The 18,491-nt window shown below is 56.0% G+C and overlaps 1 protein-coding gene across 2 annotated transcripts; it reads left to right on the top strand.

Annotated features, from left to right (window-relative positions):
- Positions 1-3,817: 3,817 nt before the first annotated feature.
- Positions 3,818-17,260, top strand: Slc29a4 (solute carrier family 29 member 4). 2 transcript variants are annotated; one of them, XM_048329984.1, is made up of 11 exons: positions 3,818-3,848; positions 6,571-6,731; positions 8,052-8,180; positions 9,932-10,045; positions 10,437-10,565; positions 10,966-11,040; positions 12,921-13,165; positions 14,439-14,580; positions 14,705-14,892; positions 15,821-16,061; positions 16,873-17,260. In XM_048329984.1, the coding sequence occupies exons 2-11, from the start codon at positions 6,584-6,586 to the stop codon at positions 17,013-17,015; spliced, it is 1,554 nt and encodes a 517-aa protein (XP_048185941.1). In that variant the 5' UTR covers positions 3,818-3,848; positions 6,571-6,583; the 3' UTR covers positions 17,016-17,260. The 2 variants fall into 2 exon arrangements, with proteins under 2 accessions (XP_048185941.1, XP_048185934.1); XM_048329977.1 differs by having other exon boundaries at positions 8,049-8,180.
- The last annotated feature ends 1,231 nt before the right edge of the window (positions 17,261-18,491 follow it).

Below are 18,491 nucleotides of genomic sequence, written 5' to 3'. Positions count from 1 at the left end.
AGAAGTGGGAAGAACTGGCCAGTGAACATGTGCCAGCCCGCCCACCTCCCACCCCGTCTAGACACCTGGCCATTGTGTGTCTCCATGTATTCAAAGGCGAGTGCAAGCCAGGTGCAGTGGCTCCTGTCTGGAATCGAAGCACAATGAAGACAGAAACTGGGAAGATGGTGTTTCAAGGCCAGCATAGGCAAAATGCTAGTCAGACACTCCGACCCCTATCTCAACCTGAAATCCTATTGGAAAAATAGCTAAGGCGGGCGGGGGGGCGGGGCGGACGGGAGTGTCCGGGGATGTGGCTCAAGTGGTAGAAGACCTGTCAGGCAAGTGCAAGGCTCTGAGTTCTGAGAAATAAGTAAATAAATAGCAATTACAGATGCAAGGTGCTATGGACCTCACCCTGGGAATGTGTAAAACTGTCCTTTCAATGCATAAATCTTTTTGCTTCACGTAGGATCTCCCTGTTGTAGCCCAGGCTGGCCTTGAACTCCTCAGCACCCTGCCGCAGCCTCTTCAGTACATGTAGAGATTACAGGCCTGCATCACTACACCCAGCTTATTGTGCACAATTCTTAAATGAATTTTGGCCAAGTTTGTTTGGCTTGTATTTTCTTGAGACAGGGTCTGGTTATGTAGCTTAGGCTGGCCTCAAACTCCTGACCCACATGCCTCACCCTCCTGAGTGCTGGGATTATAGGTGTGCACCACCAAGCCCAACTCCTTAGCTGCGTGAGGCAATCTTTCATCAAGACACATGGCCACCCCTAGGAATGGCTCCTGCTCCCAGGCAAGTCCCATGGGTCCCCTGAAATTCCTTTAGCCTGTTCTAGAAGCTCATGGAAGTGGGCCCACATGGTATGTGTAGTCTTGTGTCTGTCTTCACCCCCCACAGAGATGCGCCCAGCTCCCCTGCAGCGGAGCCAGGCTGGCACCATGCTGTGTAGCGCCTTACTTTGCATTCTGGGTGGATTCCACGGCGTGGGTGTTTGCCAGCTTTGCAGCCATCTCCTCGTGACAGCACCTTAGAGAATTCTACGTCTTACTATCATGAATAAAACGGAACACTCGTCCCTCTGTGTCTGTGAGGAGCTGGATCCCGGATCCACGTGGATACTGAAATCCAGGGACACTCCAGGCTTTTATAAAATAGTGCTGGGCATGGCGGCACACACTTGTAGTCTAGGGAGGATAAGGGAGGAGGAGCATGAGTTCCAGGCTAGCCTTGACGTTGTGTGTGTGTGTGTGTGTGTGTGTGTGTGTGTGTGTGTGTGCAAGATCCTGTCAAAACAAAACAAAATCCCAGCTACTCAGGAAGCAGAGTCTGAGATCAACTTGGGCAAAAGCTTGAGGCTCTATCTAAAAGTTAAACTGAAGCCAAAGGGCTGGGAGTATGGCTCAGTGGTAACATGCCTGTCTAGCGAGTGCAAGGCCCTCAGTTCAAATCCTCTCAGGACTGCCATAAACAGAGAGACAGAGACAGAGAGAGACAGCAAAAAGAAAGAAGGGGGAAAAAATGGAAATGCTATCATTGTCTGAAAATCTGTCCTGCCTGGGGTAAAGGAAGACTACACAGAGCTGCCAAACAGAATGGGAAGTACCAGGCCTTTAGAAGTTTCTCATGCCTCTGTAATGAAATCTACATAAACACTCCAATAGGAAACAGGTGTGGAGGTACATGCCGGTCATCTCAGCATTCCGGAGGCTGGGGGAGAATAAGAAGTCACATTTCTAATTAAGATTGCTCCCCACCCAAATGCTGATCTTCCAACTTGCCAGACAGGAGATCTACCACTACTGAGACACCCTCTCAGGACCAACCCCCCTTTTGTTTGCAATGGTTACTTTGAAATAAGGTCTCACTTTTCTTTTCTTCTTTTTTTTTTTTTTTTGGCCGGTCCTGGGCCTTGGACTCAGGGCCTGAGCACTGTCCCTAGCTTCTTCCCGCTCAAGGCTAGCACTCTGCCACTTGAGCCACAGCGCCGCTTCTGGCCGTTTTCTGTATATGTGGTGCTGGGGAATCGAACCTAGGGCCTCGGGTATACCGAGGCAGGCACTCTTGCCACTAGGCTATATCCCCAGCCCCTGAATATTTTTTTTTTTAGGGGGAGTTTAGAGAGTGAAAGTTACCTTTTGAATTTCTTCCCACTTCCTATTTTTTTCTTATGTCATGTAACATGTTCACACTGCCAACTTTCCAGATTATTTGAAATCCTCCTTTCTTACTAAATACCCTACTAGCTTAAGATTTCTCTAGGGTTACACAAGATCCTGCTGCTGATTTGCTTGGGCTTTGCTATAGAACGTGCACATTATCTCTTCTCCAACATGGAGAATAATGTGTTAAATAGTGTAGTCACTTGCCAGACCTGTCTTTACAATGAAAATCTTAAAATGTAAAACCTTTTCTATATTTAGAATTGTTTCCATGGGCTAGATTTTTCTGGACTAAAGGATAAGCATTTTTTTATTGAGCCAACTTATTTTCCAGAAGGGTTATTCTAATTTGCACATATACACCAGATACACAGCAATGGAAGTTTTTAAAAAACAAACAAACAAACAAACAAATATGGATCTAGCAGGGCACCTGTGGCTCACACCTGTAGTCCTAGCTACTCAGGAGGCTGAGATCTGAGTATCATGGTTCAAAGCCAGTCTGGGCAGGAAAGCCTGTGAGATTATCTTCTCCAATAAACTACCAAAAAGGCTGGAAACAGAGCTATGCCTCAAGTGGTAGAGCACTAGCCTTGAGCCAAAAGAAGAAGAAAAAGCCCAGGGACAGCTCCCAGGCCATGAGTTCAAGCCCCAGGACTGGAAAGGAAACAAAACAAAACAATAAATCCTCGGTGTAGGGATGCGTGTGGTAGTGTTTGCCTGTGTGCAAGGCAGGAGGATCAAGATCCAAGGTTGGTTTGAGGCTGAACTGAAGCAAAACAATAAATTAAAGCAAATATGGTATATATGTCTCCAGTGGTAGACCACTTCCCCCAGATTTGGGGGGAAGTGGAGGAAGGACATCCAGGTGGAGGCCTGGCAGGTGCACTGGCAGGCACCTGCACTGATTTCAACAAGACCTGCTTCCTGTGGGCGGGTCCCAAGCAGCAGAGATCCAGGGTACTGTCTGGTCTCACCTGGTTCCTGACTTCACCTGGCTGAATCCCTACATTGACATGTTCTCCAGAAAACTCATACTCCAGCTAAAAAACTTTCAGTCTGGTCACCTGTGCTGAGGAAGGGAGGAGGGTGGATAGGCTGGACAGTGAGGATGGTCCGTTAAGTCAGCGGCAGGAACTCTTGGGGTGGCCAGGGCCAGCAAGCCCCTTCCCCATCCTTCTCCCTCAGTATCTGGGATCAAGAGTTCAGCCTGGATGAAAAAGGGTGCAAAGAGAGGGGCTGGGAGGGGGCAGGGGGCGGGGCTATGCGGGTGAGAGGCTGGTGCGGTGGGCGGAGCTATGCTGATGAGAGGATTGTGGGCGGGGCCATACAGATAAAAGACTTGAGCTTTGGGCGGGGTTACGATGATGAGATGGTTGGGTAGTGGGCGGGATATGCTAATAAGATTCTTAGGCTGTGGGGGTCACGCCGAGGAGATGCCCGTGAAGTGGGCGCGGCCTCGCTGCTGAGGGGGGGCGAGGGGCGGGGCCGGGCGGGGCGGGGCGGAGCGCGGGCCGGGCTAGCTCACCGCCGCCGCTGCGCCCCCCGCACGCGCCGGCGGACCCGGGCCGGCGGACCCGGACACCGCGGAGGAGGCGGGCGGCGCCCGGTCCGAGCCGCGGGGATCGGGGCCCGGCGGGCGGAGTGCGGGCGCAGGCGGGAGGGCACCGAGGACCGCGAGCCCGGGGCCGGCCGAGGTGAGTGTCGCGGCGGAGGTGGCGGGCGGCGGGCGGGGACGAGCCGCGGCGCGGGGCGACGCCGGCGGGGACCTGTCGGAGCCTTTGTCTGCGGCGCGCCCCCTCCCCCTCCCGCCGGCCGGCGTGGAGTCCCCGCCGCATCCCCGGTCCTGGGACGTGGGGTCCCCCGGCCCTGTCCAGCATCGCAGAGGGCCGGCACCCTGCACTCCAGCTGCAGGCGCCGGGCACGGGTCCGGGAAGGGACGCGGCGCCCGTGGCCCCGGCCGAGCCCATCTGGGCGCCACCTTCACCCCTCGGTGCACCCCAAGGGGTCTCTCACCCGAAGTTCCTCTTGGACCCCTCTCTCCCTGTCTCATTCCTCCCCCTCAGCCAGCTTTCTCCTAGTTCTCGGGAAAACTGCTGGGAGTGGCAGGACCTGGGCCCAGAGGTCACCTCGTGATCGCCCCAGGGATTCCCCCCTTTTGCCTGAGGTCACAGGCCCGGGGGTCTAACTTTGCTGCTACTGGGGACGCTAACAGGAGCATCAGGGGGCTGCGGGATGCTCTGGGAATATACAGAAACCTGGGGAAGGGAGGGCGAGGAGCCTGGGACACCCCCAACCTGTCCAGCACCTCAGGCCCTTGTCCATTCAGCCGGTGGCCCAGGACATTGCCTTTATCTGCCCCCCGGTACTCCGAGAAGGTGGCACCGCAAGGGATTTAAAGCCCACAATCCTAAAGCAGTTGAGCCAAACACCTGAAAAGCTGGGCTGTGGAATGAGCCAGGAGAAGCCCTGAGGCAGCCGGGCCCCCTTGAGGCCGCGTCCACAGCACAGGGGACAGGAGGACCCAAGGGCATCCAGCTCCGCAGGTCTGTGGCCAAGCCAGAAGTTCAAGGCCTGAGGAGGACCAGCAAGCAGGCTGGCTTTCCAAGTGGAACTCCATTTCCCTTGTCCCCTCTGGATGCCGACCACAGTAGCCTGGGAGGGAGGCCAGGTGGCACTGAGTTCCAGATGCACCCCCTACAGAGAGTCACAGCACCCCCCAATGGGAGGGGCTGAAGGTTTGAGTTGTGAGCTACTAATCTGGACTTGGCCTCCCTGGGCTTCAGTCCTGTCTTGTGTAAATTAGGGTTTAGAGCCCTGCTTTTCAAGGGTGCTGGGGGTCAGCCCTCTCTCCCCATCATGGTCCACTTGGTGCTCTCTGAACGGCAGCCACATCTTTTCTACCAGTCACTCAGTTCTTCTCCATCTGTGAAAGATGAGGTGGGGAAACTGAGACCCAGGGGGTGATCAGAAGATCAGAGAAATAACTGGTGTCATCTCAGCTGCTCTGTAGAGCCGTTGACCTAGGGGGTCCAGCAATTAGAGGTAGGAGAGCAGAAATAAATCTGTTTTAAAGCTGTTTTATTTTTTTAGCTTGTCTGCATGTGCTTACATTTTAATTAAAAGGGGCAGGGGGGGAAGGGAGATTCGAGGTCCCAGGCTCCTGATATTGAGTGTGAGAAGTCAGGGGAGGGAGGTGAGAGGGGAGGGCCGTGGGGACGGACTGAAAGGTGGGCAGTGTGTGTGGCATCTGCCCGCCACACCAGCCGAGTCAGAGGGATTGGCGGGCCCGCCTGGCTGGATGCAGAGCACGTCTGCCTTCCCGGATGGCGAGGCCCCAGCGAGGCGGAAAGCTCGCGTGCTGCCCAGGCACCGCCAGGATGCTGTGTCTGGGGCTTCATCTCAGAGCCCTTGCTGGACACAAGCCAGGACACTTGGGGTTCGGACGCTGTCCAGGGCTGTCCAGGGCTCCATCCTACCACTGTTCCCTTCACCCATCTTTCATGCCTAAGGAGGGGGGCAGAGTAGGACAGAGTCCAAGAGGCACCCAAGTGAGGGTCCCCACGCCCTCCACAGGCCCTGGCTGAGGGCAAGGGTGTCTCTGTGGCCACCATCAGTTAAATCCAAGCCAGGTCTTTTTTTGTGTGTGTGTGTGTGGTCCTGGAGCTTGAACTCAGGTCCTGCATGCTGTCCCTGAGCTTTTGTGCTCAAGGTTAGCCCTCTACCACACACCTCCCCTTTCAGCTTTTTAGTGGTTAATTGGAGATAAGAATCTCATAGGTTTTCCTGCCAGGGCTGGCTTTGAACCGTGATCCCAGCCTCCTGAGTAGTTAGGATTACAGATGTAAGCCACCAGCACCCAGCTTCACTGATAAGTTTTAAGAGGTGAAGGTAGAGCCCCCTATTTGGGCAGAGGGTAACCCCCACAGTGGGGTCTCTCCAGTATAGATCACTAAACTCTAAGAATTTGGCTTTAGAACTGAGGGCCATCGTGGCTGAGTGTCACACAGACTTGGGTTGGGATGAGGGGGTGCCACTACTATACCTGGGAGACCAAGGTGGGATAAAGCCACCCCAAAACCCTATTGTCCTTGACTGGAAAACGAATGAAAACCTGCATCTCCCTCGCAGAGATGCAGGTATAGTCATTCATTTCAATGTGCTTCATGGTATCACCTGTTTCTCATTGCACACCAAGTCTGTGTCGCCTGTGCCCAACCGAGGTCGCCACTTCCACGCTGTCCACCATGGTTGCTCCTGGGGCAAGCCTTTACTGTTCCCACCCCATGTGCATAGCAGTGAGCAAGCTGGAATCACCTCACTACCAAGTTTGTGATGAATATCAAAAGGGGAGAATCCTTGGCAGTAGTGTCAGGTGTTCCCTTGCCTGGCCTCCTTACCTACCTCTTTTTCCCCTAGCGTGTCGGTTGCCATGGGCTCCATAGGAAGCCAGCGCCTCAAGGAGCCCGGGGAGGTGGCCACGCCTGAGCGGAGTGTGGTGACGAGCTTCAGCTTCGACAACTTCCAGCTGGAGGACCAGGGTGTCAGGGCCAGGGGCGTGTCCACATTCACAGATGCCAGTGAGTGGGGGATGGACCTGGCGTGTGTGTCCCGGAGCCGGGACAAGCCAGAAGCCCTGTCAACCTGAGGGGAGCCATGGGGCCTCAGGACTGAAGCAGAGCTGTGCAGATCCCATCAGGCTGGGTCACAGCTGCTGCGGTAATAAACAGGCCCAGGGCAGGGCCTGACTCCATGCTGGTTGCCATCAGTCATGGGTCTGGGCTGTGGAGGCCCTGTCTTCACCTCCCTGTCACTGGGTAGGTGAAGGGGGCACACGGAATCAGCAGTCTTGTTTGCGGGTCCTCATCTCTGTATGTGGACAGTAGAGGTTGGGCTGATAAAGCCCTGGCTTGGGTTAGGGTGAGCCTCTGCTCCTAGGCAGAGGGATGGAGTTATATTAGGCCAGGCCCTCAGGCCTGATAGCCATGGCCACAGGAGTGGGTCACCATGGTAGCAATGATTTAACTGTGCTTGCTAGGGTGAAGGTGGCTAGATCAGCCAGGGTTCAACTGGAGAAACAAAATCAAAACACAGATAGTTTAGAGAGAGAGATAGGTAGGCAGGTAGATAGATGACAGACAGATAGATAGATAGATAGATGATAGGGTTATGGATTTTTGGGGGGTCAGTTATGGGGCTTGAACTCAGGGTCTGGGTGCTGTCCCTGAGCCTCTTTCTGCTCAAGGCTAGTGCTGTACCACTTGAGCCACACCACCACTTCCCATTTTTGAGTGGTTAATTGGAGATAAGAGTCTCCTGGGGACTTTTCTGTCCAAGATGGCTTTGAACTGAGATCCTCAGATCTCAGCCTCCTGAGTAGCTAGGATGACAGGCGTGAGCCACCGGTGCCCAGCTTGAGTGGGGTTATAGATATGTGCATAAAGGGTATGAGAGGTTGGCTTGCCAGGCACCAGTGGTTGACACCAGTAATCCTAGCTACTCAGAAGAGAAAGGAAATAAGAAATAAGAAGGAAAGAAAGTAAGTAAGAAAGGTAGTTTATCCCAGGTACCAGTTGCTCATGCCTATAGTCCTAGCTACTTAGGAAGCTGAGTCTAGGGATCAAGGTTCAAAGCCAGCCCAAGAAGAAAAAAATCCCCAACTCCTAGGTCCAACTAACCAACAAAACACTAGAAGTGGAACCGTGTGGTTCAAGTGGTAGAACACCAGACTTGAGAGGAAAAAGCCAAGTGAGAGTGGAGTCCCTGAGTTCAAGTCCCAGTTCTGACACAAGACAGTAACACAGACAGCTGTGACCCTCATATGAACAGTGGCTGTGGGAATGCTGTGGCCGTGGCCTGAGTGGACTCGCCATCTCTCTCCTGATGTCTTGGTTTAGCAGTGGAAGAGCCGGTGCCCGAGGACCGCTACCATGCCATCTACTTTGCCATGCTGCTGGCTGGCGTGGGTTTCCTGTTGCCATACAACAGTTTCATCACGGACGTTGATTATCTGCACCACAAGTACCCAGGTTGGCCCCTCCCTGCCCCCCAGCATGGAACCCTTCTTACTCACAGATGTACTCCTTCCTTAGCCAGGTGCTCTGCCCTGTAATCCTGTAGTCCCTGCATAGGAGAGTCATGAATGTGAGACCAGCCCAGGGAAAGTTAGCAAGACTGTGTCAAACACATCATAATTTGGGGCTGGGAATATGGCCTAGTGGTAGAGCGCTTGCCTCATATACAGGAAGCCCAGGGTTCGATTCCCCAGCACCACATATACAGAAAATGGCCAGAAGTGGCGCTGTGGCTCAAGTGGCAGAGTGCTAGCCTTGAGCAAAAAGAAGCCAGGGACAGTGCTCAGGCCCTGAGTTTAAGGCCCAGGACTGGCAAAAACAAATAAATAAAATTTAAAAGATCATAATTTTTAAATGCATTGTAACTATGCATGAAGAATCTCAAAGAAAGCTGTGGATAAATAGAGGGTTGGCGACTGGGAAAGAGAAATAGGTCCTTTAAAGAAGTAGGTGTTAGGGATGGGATGAGACTCACAAAGAGGGTGAATGAAGATAGATTGTTGGCATTTACTGAAAACAGAACAAGGAGCCAGGCTCTGGTACCGCATGACTGTAATCCTAGCTACTCAGAAGGCTGAGATCAGAGCCAGCCTGGGCAGGAAAAGTCTATGAGACTCTTATCTCCAGTAAACTACTCAGAAAAGGCTAAATGTGGTGCTGTGGTTCAAGTGGTAGAACAAAAGAAGCTCAGGAACAGTGCCCAGGCCCAGAGTTAAAGCCATAGAGCCAGCTAAAAGTAAAACTTAAAAAAATAAATAAATAAGGGGCTGGGAATATGGCCTAGTGCCAAGAGTGCTTGCCTTGTATACATGAAGCCCTGGGTTCGATTCCCCAGTACCACATATATAGAAAACAGCCAGAAGTGGCACTGTAGCTCAAATGGCAGAGTACTAGCCTTGAGCAAAAAGAAGCCAGGGACAGTGCTCAGGCCCTGACTCTGAGGCCCAGGACTGGCAATAATAATAATAATAATAATAGAAAAAAACAGAACAATGAAAATTCTTGAAATGAGAGAGGGAGGAAGGAAGGAGAAGAAAAGAAATGAAAAGGAAAGGAAAGGGGTGTAGGGGTGGGGGAGAGGAAGAGAACAGATATTCTTGCCAGGCACCAATGGCTCACGGCTGTAATCCTAGCTATTTAGGAAGCTGAGATCTGAGGGTCAAGGTTTGAAAATAGCCATAGCAGAAAAGTTGGCGACTTTTATTTCCAATTAAGCACCAAAAACAACAATGAAACAAAAGTAGAGCTGTGGCTCAAGTGGTAGAGCACTATCCTTGAGTAAAAAATCCTAAGGGATAGCGCCCAGGCCCTGAGAACCTTAAGAAAACACACACGCACACACTCGGGCTGGGGATATGGCCTAGTGGCAAAAGTGCTTTCCTTGTATACATGAAGCCCTGGGTTCAATTCCCCAGCACCACATATGTAGAAAACGGCCAGAAGGGGCGCTGTGGCTCAAGTGGTAGAGTGCTAGCCTTGAGCAAAAAGAAGCCAGGGACAGTGCTCAGGCCCCGAGTCCAAACCCCAGGACTGGCAAAACAAAACAAAAAACAAGAAAACACCCACACACACACATATGCTGGGTGACCAGAAGGCAAGCCCTCCCCCTCTCTGGGCAGTGGCCCCTTGGGGGAGGGGAAAGGAAGCTCCCGCAGCAGAGATGGCATAGAGGTTGGGCCCTGATACTTGCTCCCTGGCCCCTGCAGGGACCTCCATTGTGTTTGACATGAGCCTCACCTACATCCTGGTGGCGCTGGCCGCTGTGCTCCTAAACAACGTGGTGGTGGAGGGGCTGAGTCTGCACACGAGGATCACCGCAGGTATGCCGGGGGCCTGCACACAGCACCCCTGGGCTTCCACTTTCCCAGCCTTGTCTTCCTTGAACATAAAAAAACACCGGTGGACATATTTCCTAGGCACATCATGGCTTCCACACTGGGAGGGTAGAGGGGTCCCCCACATGCCAGTTCCATGCCTGGCTCTGTGACACCATGTTATACTCCAGCTCCCTCTGCCCAGGGTGCTCTTCTAAGAAGCTCCTCGAGAAAGCCCTCCAGCTTGTTCCCTAGACCTTCCAGCGGCCCCTGGTTCACCCAGCATGAAAAGGGAAGGGCAGAGAGAGCCCCAGACTGAGACCTGGCTGCACACGTGGTTGAGGGGTGATCAGGAGCCCCCAAGACCACCCCTCCCCCTCACAGCATCTCCCCACAGGCTACCTCCTAGCCTTGGGACCCCTGCTCTTTATCAGCATCTGTGATGTGTGGCTCCAGCTCTTCTCTCATGACCAGGCCTACGCCATCAACCTGGCTGCTGTGGGCACCGTAGCCTTTGGCTGTACAGGTAGGGAGGGGGAGGGGCGCACACAGGGTGGGCAGAGACCCAGGGCACAAGGCCAGATAAGTGGCTGGCACATCGGCCCACACCCCCTGCCTTGTGCACATGTGAGCACAACATGTTGGAGGCAGTGCCTTGGACTCAGGTATCCGTCAGCATTTCAAGGGCTGTCCCACCTCATTGCTCTTGGTTTGGTGCATAGTTCTCCCAGTGTAGCCCAGGCTGGCCTTGAACTCAAGGTCCTCCCGCCTTAGCCTCCCAAGTGCCCTGATGATTATAGGTGTGGGGACGGTGGGGTCCGGCATGTCCAACCTCATGGACATTACAGCATCAGCCTCAATGCCTGGGGTTTTTCTGATTGACAGGTGACAAATGGTGTCTCACTGTTTCCCTCCTCTCTCTTAAGTGCAGCAATCAAGCTTCTATGGGTACACGGGGTTGCTGCCCAAGAGGTACACGCAGGGAGTGATGACCGGGGAGAGTGAGTATTGAGGGCCCCAAGGGGTACCAGCTCCTGTGGGCTGTGGACTCCACCATAGTGTTCCTTGCACGGATAGGGCACTGGGCATGCGGGTCTGGGGGGTCTCTCTCTGCACCTGGATAGAGTGCAAGGGATATGTGTATGCCATGTGGGGGTAGGAGGACCATGTGTGTCCCTGGAATGTTGTGGCCCAGGAAGTTGGTGTAGCGGGTGGTGTCTGTGTGTGTCTGTGTCTGTATGTTGGGGACATATGCACACACCTATGATGTCAGATGCTGGTGTCATCAGGCTCTCCTGCTTGGCACACACACACACACACACACACACACACTTAAGGGGGGCCTCTCCAGCATACTTATCCCAAGCCACAAGGCCACCTCCCAGTCACTCCTTTATAAACAGTTCTCTTCACTCAACCCCCAGCTCTCCCCCTCAGTTTTTTGAGCAACCCAGACAGGCCTCCTCCACACCCTGTGGACCTTCCAATTCCCCAGTCTGTCCCTTGTTCTCCAGCCTGGCCAGGCGGCAGGTCTCCTGTCCTCCCATCCTGTCTCTTAGCCCAGGAAGGCATCAGGGTCCCATGCGCAGAAGTGCCAGGTTGGAAGTGGACCCAAGCCATGACTGACATGGGTTGCTCTCCTTTGCTCCCCTTCTGCCACATTCTACAGCTTAGTGCTGAGGTCGACCAGATGTTCATAGACCAATGACAGGGTTGTGGTCCCTGAAGGGTCTCTGAGCCCACTGGTCACTTTGCCAGTAGATTTTATAGGGTGAGTGCAGCGGGTTCACCAAGGTACCGGCAAGCTGATTTGGGGTGAGGGGTATATAGCCAGAGTTCCTCAAGAAAGATTTGTTTAGGGCCCCCATGGCTCATAGGGTCTGTAACCTGGTCCTGCTCCCTGCTGCCCAGTAGTTGAATTTATATGAAACTCCACCTACTGGCTGCAGCCTTCCTGACCAGCACCCTGCTCCCTGGCCTGCATCTGGACCTGGAACACATGGCTCCCACCAGTTCCCTGCCAGCTCCTCTGCCCAGCTCATATCTTACATTTTCCTTCCTCAGTTTGCCCCCTGCCAAGCCCCATGTGTCTATAGACTCCCACTGGGTCCTCTGGGTAGGATGATGCTGGGTGCTCAGCAGAGTGGTGGAAGCAGAGGTTGTATGTGTGTGCACGGCCCTGGGGCCAGCTCTTGGGAGGATGGATGAGAAGACCAAGGAGGCCAGAAGGTCTGGGGTTAGGGAGACCAGATGTGCCTGGAGTGGGAGAGCCGAAGGATCTGGGGCAGGAAGGGAGCAAAGGCAGGGATCCTTGAGGCAGGGCTGGGGGGAGATGGAGGGACAGGACGAATATGGATGTAGCTGGATGGAGCAAGGCTGGGGAATGGGAGGCCATTGGGCATGCTGCAGTGGGCAGGGCCTGGTGGAAGTTAAGCATTGTACATGCTGGAGGGGATGGGGCCTGGGGTCGTAGTTGGAGAATTGGACGTGCTGGAGGGGGTGGGGCCTGGGAAGAGGTGGGGCATTGGGCATGTTGGAGGGGCGGAGCCCGGGAGGAGGTGGGGTATTGGGCACGCTGGGGGGGCGGGGCCCGGGAGGAGGTGGGGCATTGGGCATGTTGAAAGGGGCAGGGCCCGGGATAAGGTGGGGCATCGGGCATGCTGAAAGGGGTGGAGCCTGGGAGGAGGTAGGGCATTGGGCGTGTTGGAGGGGCAGGGCCCGGGAGGAGGTGTGGCTTTGGGCACGCTGGAGGTGCGAGGCCTGGGAGGAGATGGGGCATTTTATGTGCTGGGACCTGGGGCATTGGGCATGACTCAGGGGCCGGCAGAGCCAGGCCTGAGGCCCTCTTGGCGCTGAGCCCCTGCTCGTCGCGGCCCCCCAGGCACAGCGGGGGTGATGATCTCTCTGAGCCGCATCCTCACCAAGCTGCTGCTGCCGGACGAGCGGGCCAGCACGCTCATCTTCTTCCTGGTGTCCGTGGGCCTGGAGCTGCTCTGCTTCCTGCTGCACCTGCTGGTGCGGCGCAGCCGCTTCGTGCTCTACCACACGTCGCGGCCGCGGGACAGCCGCCGCGTGCGAGCCGGCTACCGCGTGCACCACGACGTGGCCGCCGGGGACGTCCACCTGGTGAGTGCGCGCGGCCGCTCCCGCCTACGGCCGCTCCCCTGGCCCATCTTGTCGGGACAGCCCGGCCGGGGCCCCTTCCCGCGCGCTCGGCCCGCAGGTCACTCCCGTCTGCTTCCCCGAGGTTTGAGGTTCGCTGCACCCAGAGGCCAGGCAGAGCCAGGGAGAAGGGCTCAGGGCTGTGGCCGGTTCCTGAGACATCAGAGCCAGCCAGCAAACCTGGGCGGGAGGATCCATCGTGTGATTCCTCCCTTGCAAGATCGGGGCTCACCCGATGTGTCCCCAGCAGACAGCTGTGCCTGGGGTGGCCTTGTTATTTGTCTCTCCCTCCATGGGGGAAAGCCAGGACAGACCGAGCAAGGCCTAACCTCCTCCTGGTGGACTGTGGCGCCCTCTGGTGGCCTCAGGCCGCGTAGTCCTTCCCCGGAGGAGGGAGGCAGCACAGGGGTGTCCTGAAGCCCCTTGGTGGCCCTCTCAGCACAGTGAACCTGGAGGGGAAGACACAGAGCGCACGGGTGGGAAAAGCACGCGAAGCTTAGGGCTGGGGTAGGTGGGGACAGCTGGGGAGCAGGGTGCCAGAAGGAAGAGGTTTGAGCGGGCCCTGCTTATGGTGGCCAGAACCAGGAAGAAGGTTCACAAGATGGAATGGGCTGTCTCCCAAGTTTTATTTTTGTTTGTTTGTTTTTCTGCTCCTGGAGCTTGAATGCTGGGCCTGGGTGCTGTCCCTGAGATTCTTTTTTTCAAAGCTAGTGCTCTGCCTCTTTTTCTGAGTAGTTTATTGGAGATAAGAGCCTCACCGACTTTATTTTATTTATTTTTATTTTTTGCCAGTCCTGGGGCTTGGACTCAGGGCCTGAGCCCTGTCCCTGGCTTCTTTTTGCTCAAGGCTAGCACTCTGCCACTTGAGCCACAGCGCCACTTCTGGCCATTTTCTGTATATATGGTGCTGGGGAATCGAATCCAGGGCTTCGTGTATAGAAGAAGGCAAGCACTCTTGCCACTAGGCCAGCCCCTCACCGACTTTGTTACCAGGCCTGGCTTCAAACTGTGATCTTCAGGTCTCGGCCTCTTGAGTAGCTAGGATGACAGGCATGAGCCACGGAGCCACAGGTGCCTGACTAAAATCTCTTGATAAGGATGGAGAAAGTGTCTGCACAGTAGATGCCAGTTGTATACCAGCCTGAACGTGCTGCCCTTCTCCTGGGCTTGCGATGCTGGGCCCTTGCCTTCCTTCCATCCCACCACCAATTCTGGACCTCTTCTGCTCCCCCTCCAGGAACACCAAGCCCCAGCCCTGTCCACCAGTGGGTCCCCAAAGGACAGCCCAGCCCATGAGCCATCAGGGGGCAGCAGCGGAGCCTATGTGCGTTTTGATGTACCCCGGCCCCGAGCCAAGCGCAGCTGGCCCACCTTCAGAGGTGAGGGGGACTCGTGCATGCCCCCCCCCCACGGTCCCCATCTGCATGCCAGATAGAGGCTCAGGTGGGAGGCAGCAGGGCCCCCCTGGGCGCTGCCCTCTGACCCAACCACACGCCCCCCCAGCTCTGCTGTTGCACCGGTACGTGGTGGCGCGGGTCATCTGGGCTGACATGCTGTCCATCGCTGTGACCTACTTCATCACGCTATGTCTGTTTCCCGGCCTGGAGTCTGAGATCCGCCACTGCGTGCTGGGCGAGTGGCTGCCCATCCTGGTCATGGCTGTGTTCAACTTGTCTGACTTTGTGGGCAAGGTAAGCCACCTCGGGAGGCCCTCCCTGGACACCCCCCCCTGCCCCGCCCGAAGCGTTCCCAGGCTGAGGACACACAGGGGTCCCTGGTGGAGAGAGTTGCAACCACGCCACAGAACTGCCCCCAACAGTGCCCATGGAAGAAGGCCTGGTCCCCAAACCTGCGTCTGCCAGGCTCAGCCCCCCTCCTCTGGCATCATGGCCTCTAGTTCCTGGGTCCTTGGGATGATGTGGGCCAGCAGAGAGCCAGCTGGGGAGCAGAGTGAGCTGGGGAGCGCCCTGAAGTCACTCAGTGGGCAATACATTCTCTGCTGCCCCAGGCAGACAGGGCTGGCAGCCAGTTACGAAAAAGAATCTGGTGCAAGGATTCGTGCGGATCTGGGATGGGCCTTGTCTTAATGGGGAAAGAGCATGTGGCTCAGAGAGGGGAAGCTGTTTACCCAGAGATGCACAGCTGAGGGGGTCCAAGAGGTGAGTCTGGAGGTCCAGAGACAGCAAGGCTGACTGAGTTCGTGGGTCTGAATCCTAACGCTGCTGTTCTGCTGCTTGAAGCACTGAGACTCTGGGCCTTGGTGCCTTTATGACTCAAATAGAGCCCAGGCTCCCCCGAGCAAGGTTATTATGAGTAGCACTGGGTGACTCATGACTGTAATCCCAGCCAAGTGCCAGGTAGGTTGAATGTGGTTCAAGGCCAAGTTGGGCAAAAATGAGAGGCTATCTGAAAGATTAAAGCGAAATGGCCTGGGGGCATGGCCTTACAAGATAGGGGCGTGGTGTATTTGGCAGGGCATGGCCTCCTCGGATAGGTGTGGCCTGTATGTTAGGGGCGTGGCTCGCCTGGTAGAGCCCCTGCCTAGCAAGCATGAAGTCCAGCTGTTACAATGGGGCTGGGGATGCCAGGCGGGGAACCCACAGGTCCTGCTCCCTGCAGATCCTGGCAGCTCTGCCTGTGGATTGGCGGGGCACACACCTGCTGGCCTGCTCCTGCCTGCGTGTGGTCTTCATCCCTCTCTTCATCCTGTGCGTGTACCCCAGCGGCATGCCCGCCCTCCGCCACCCCGCCTGGCCCTGCGTCTTCTCACTGCTCATGGGCATCAGCAATGGCTACTTTGGGAGTGTGCCTATGATCTTGGCAGCTGGCAAAGTGAGCCCCAAGCAGCGGGAGCTGGCAGGTAAGGAGGCTGCCCCACACAGTGCAGTCTCCCTCAGTGGGGAAACTGAGGCCAGGAGAAGCCAGCGGGCAGCCCGCTGCAAAATGCATTTGGTTCCGAGGGCCAAGCTGACATGAGGAAGGTGGGAGGTGTGTGGACACCTGTCAGTCATCTCATGCAGACACTCCTTCCTTTCCCTTCTACTTGGCAAGCCCCTACGTGCCAGGCTCTGTTGGATGTAAAGTAAAAAAGGAACCGCAGCCAGGTGCTGGTGGTTTCCACCTGTAATCCTCGCTACTCAGGAGGCTGAGATGCAGAGGATTGGATTTTGAGGGCAGCCTGCACACCAAAGTCCGTAAGACTACATCTCCAATTAACTAGCAAAATACCAGGCTAGAGTTGTGGCTCAACTGATACGGTGCCGAGTGAGCCCAGTCAAGCAAGCCGGAGGCACTGAGGTCAAACCTCATTGCAGGGGTGAGGGAAACATGAGTCTGAGAATTGGAAGCAGTAGAATGGAAGTCATAAGTGGTGGTGAGGGAGCCAGCCACAGGAGGATGCAAAGGGTGTGGCATCAGGGTGGAGGGAGCCGCTGGAGACAGGGGCATCTTTGAGTTCCTGGAGCAAAGGGGTAGGGGACAGGGGAGGCTGGGGACTGGCCAGGAGCACCAGTGCTCAAGGAGGTCCAGGACAGGACAAGGCTTGCACAGAGCTGGGAGCAGGTACCTGGGGTGGGGTCAGTTTTGACTGTTGGAGGGGCACTGGAGTTGTCTGTGGCCTCAGCTCCTGTGGCCACCCCTGGTCTCCACCTTCAGGTCAGTCTTGTCCACAGGGAACACCATGACCGTGTCCTATATGTCGGGGTTGACGCTGGGCTCTGCCGTGGCCTACTGTACCTACAGCCTGACCCGAGAAGCTCACAGCAGCTGCTTCCATACCATCACCACCAACGGCTCCGTCCCCATGGGGCCCTGAGCCCAGCCACCGCCCCCCCCCCCAAGCCCCAGGCAAGGGAGCCTCTCAGGCTAGATGAGGGGCCCCACGATCTGAGGCCCCCCTCCTGCCTCTGCCTCAGTGCCTGCGGGGGGGCCCTCTGGCCTCCTCATATGCCAGTGATAGCACCTGCCTGGGCCCAGCCATGCTCTCTGGCCTGGAGCAGTGCGCCCCCCCCCATCGTCTCTGTCTCCCCTCCTCCCCTGTGTCCCGTGCCACCCCCACCTTGCCCCGCGTCTGGTGGCTTCAGCTCTAGCTAGGCCAGCACTCAGCCACCCCCCAGCCAGGAAGGCCGGCCACAAGCTTAAGTGTCCCTTCATCAATGTAGGGGCCCTGGGTCAGGGCAGAAGAGAGGCCTCAGGTAAAAAGAATGGCCCTCTACCTGGCAGCCTTTGGGCCCCCTGCATCCCCTTCCGAGTCCTGTTTGCTCTAGCCGCAGCGGTCCCTCGGGGGGGTCTAGAGACTGGCTTGAGCGTGTCCACCCCATGCTGCGACCACCCCATGTCCCCACTGAGGGGTGCAGGGCCCAGTGGGAGCACTTTTGGCTCCGCCTGACTCACTCGTGGTCCAGGAGAGGGGGCTCCTCAGGGCTGCTCTCAATCTGAGCGTCCTGGGGATGAGCTGTAGGCAGAGGACATTCAGGCTGGCCCCCTAGTGTCCTGCCAAACACAGCCGTCCAGGGACCCCAACACCCCATCCAGCGGTGCCACCTCCTGCTGTGTCCTGTCCCCCTGCGTGTCCTCTAGCGCACTAGCCATTAAAGATGATGGCAGAGAGACTGCCCGCTGCCACCTCTCCAGAAGTGTTTGTGGGGGGCTGGAAGCAGTAGGGGGCCCGCAGCGTGGGGAGAGGGGCTCTGAAGCACCAGGCCACATCTCTAAGCAGAGCTGGTGGGTCAGGAAGCATGGGCTGCCACAGGTGGAAAGCTGCCACTTGTGGGCTTCAGAGCAGCCTAGGGGGCCCTCAAAGGCTGGGCAAGGCCCAGTGGGAGTGGGGAGAAAGCCCTAAGGTGGGGGTGGGGGGCAGTTTTGTCTCTGCCCTGGAAACCTCAGCTTGCAGCTATGTGGACAACTTGTGCAGTCTGGCCAGATTCCTACCTAGTGCCATGCCTCAGTATCTCCAAAGAGCAGGATTGGGCTATTCATCCCTTGGAAGGCTTGAGGGTGGCTTAGGCCTGAAAGGTGTGTGGGTGGGTTAGGATCAGGGGCAATGCCTAAAGGCTGCCACCAGGTGGTAGCAGTGCACCAGTGTTGAGCCATCAGGTTGGGGCAGGTAGGCCGGCCCACACCATGCTGTGTGTGTGTGTGTGTGTGTGTGTGTGTGTACACCATGCTGTGTGTGTGTGTGTGTGTGTGTGTGTGTGTGTGTGTATGTAGGCTTTTCTACAATTGAGTGTCCTGGGCAAACACGCTGAGTTTCCTGGCCCTCTTCCACAAGCCCAGGATGGCTTATGTTCGC

The sequence above is a fragment of the Perognathus longimembris genome, chromosome 1 (assembly GCF_023159225.1).
Source record: "Perognathus longimembris pacificus isolate PPM17 chromosome 1, ASM2315922v1, whole genome shotgun sequence".
Classification (NCBI taxonomy): domain Eukaryota; kingdom Metazoa; phylum Chordata; class Mammalia; order Rodentia; family Heteromyidae; genus Perognathus; species Perognathus longimembris.
Note: the sequence above shows the minus strand (reverse complement) of the source record. Positions and strands in the feature narration are given on the sequence as shown.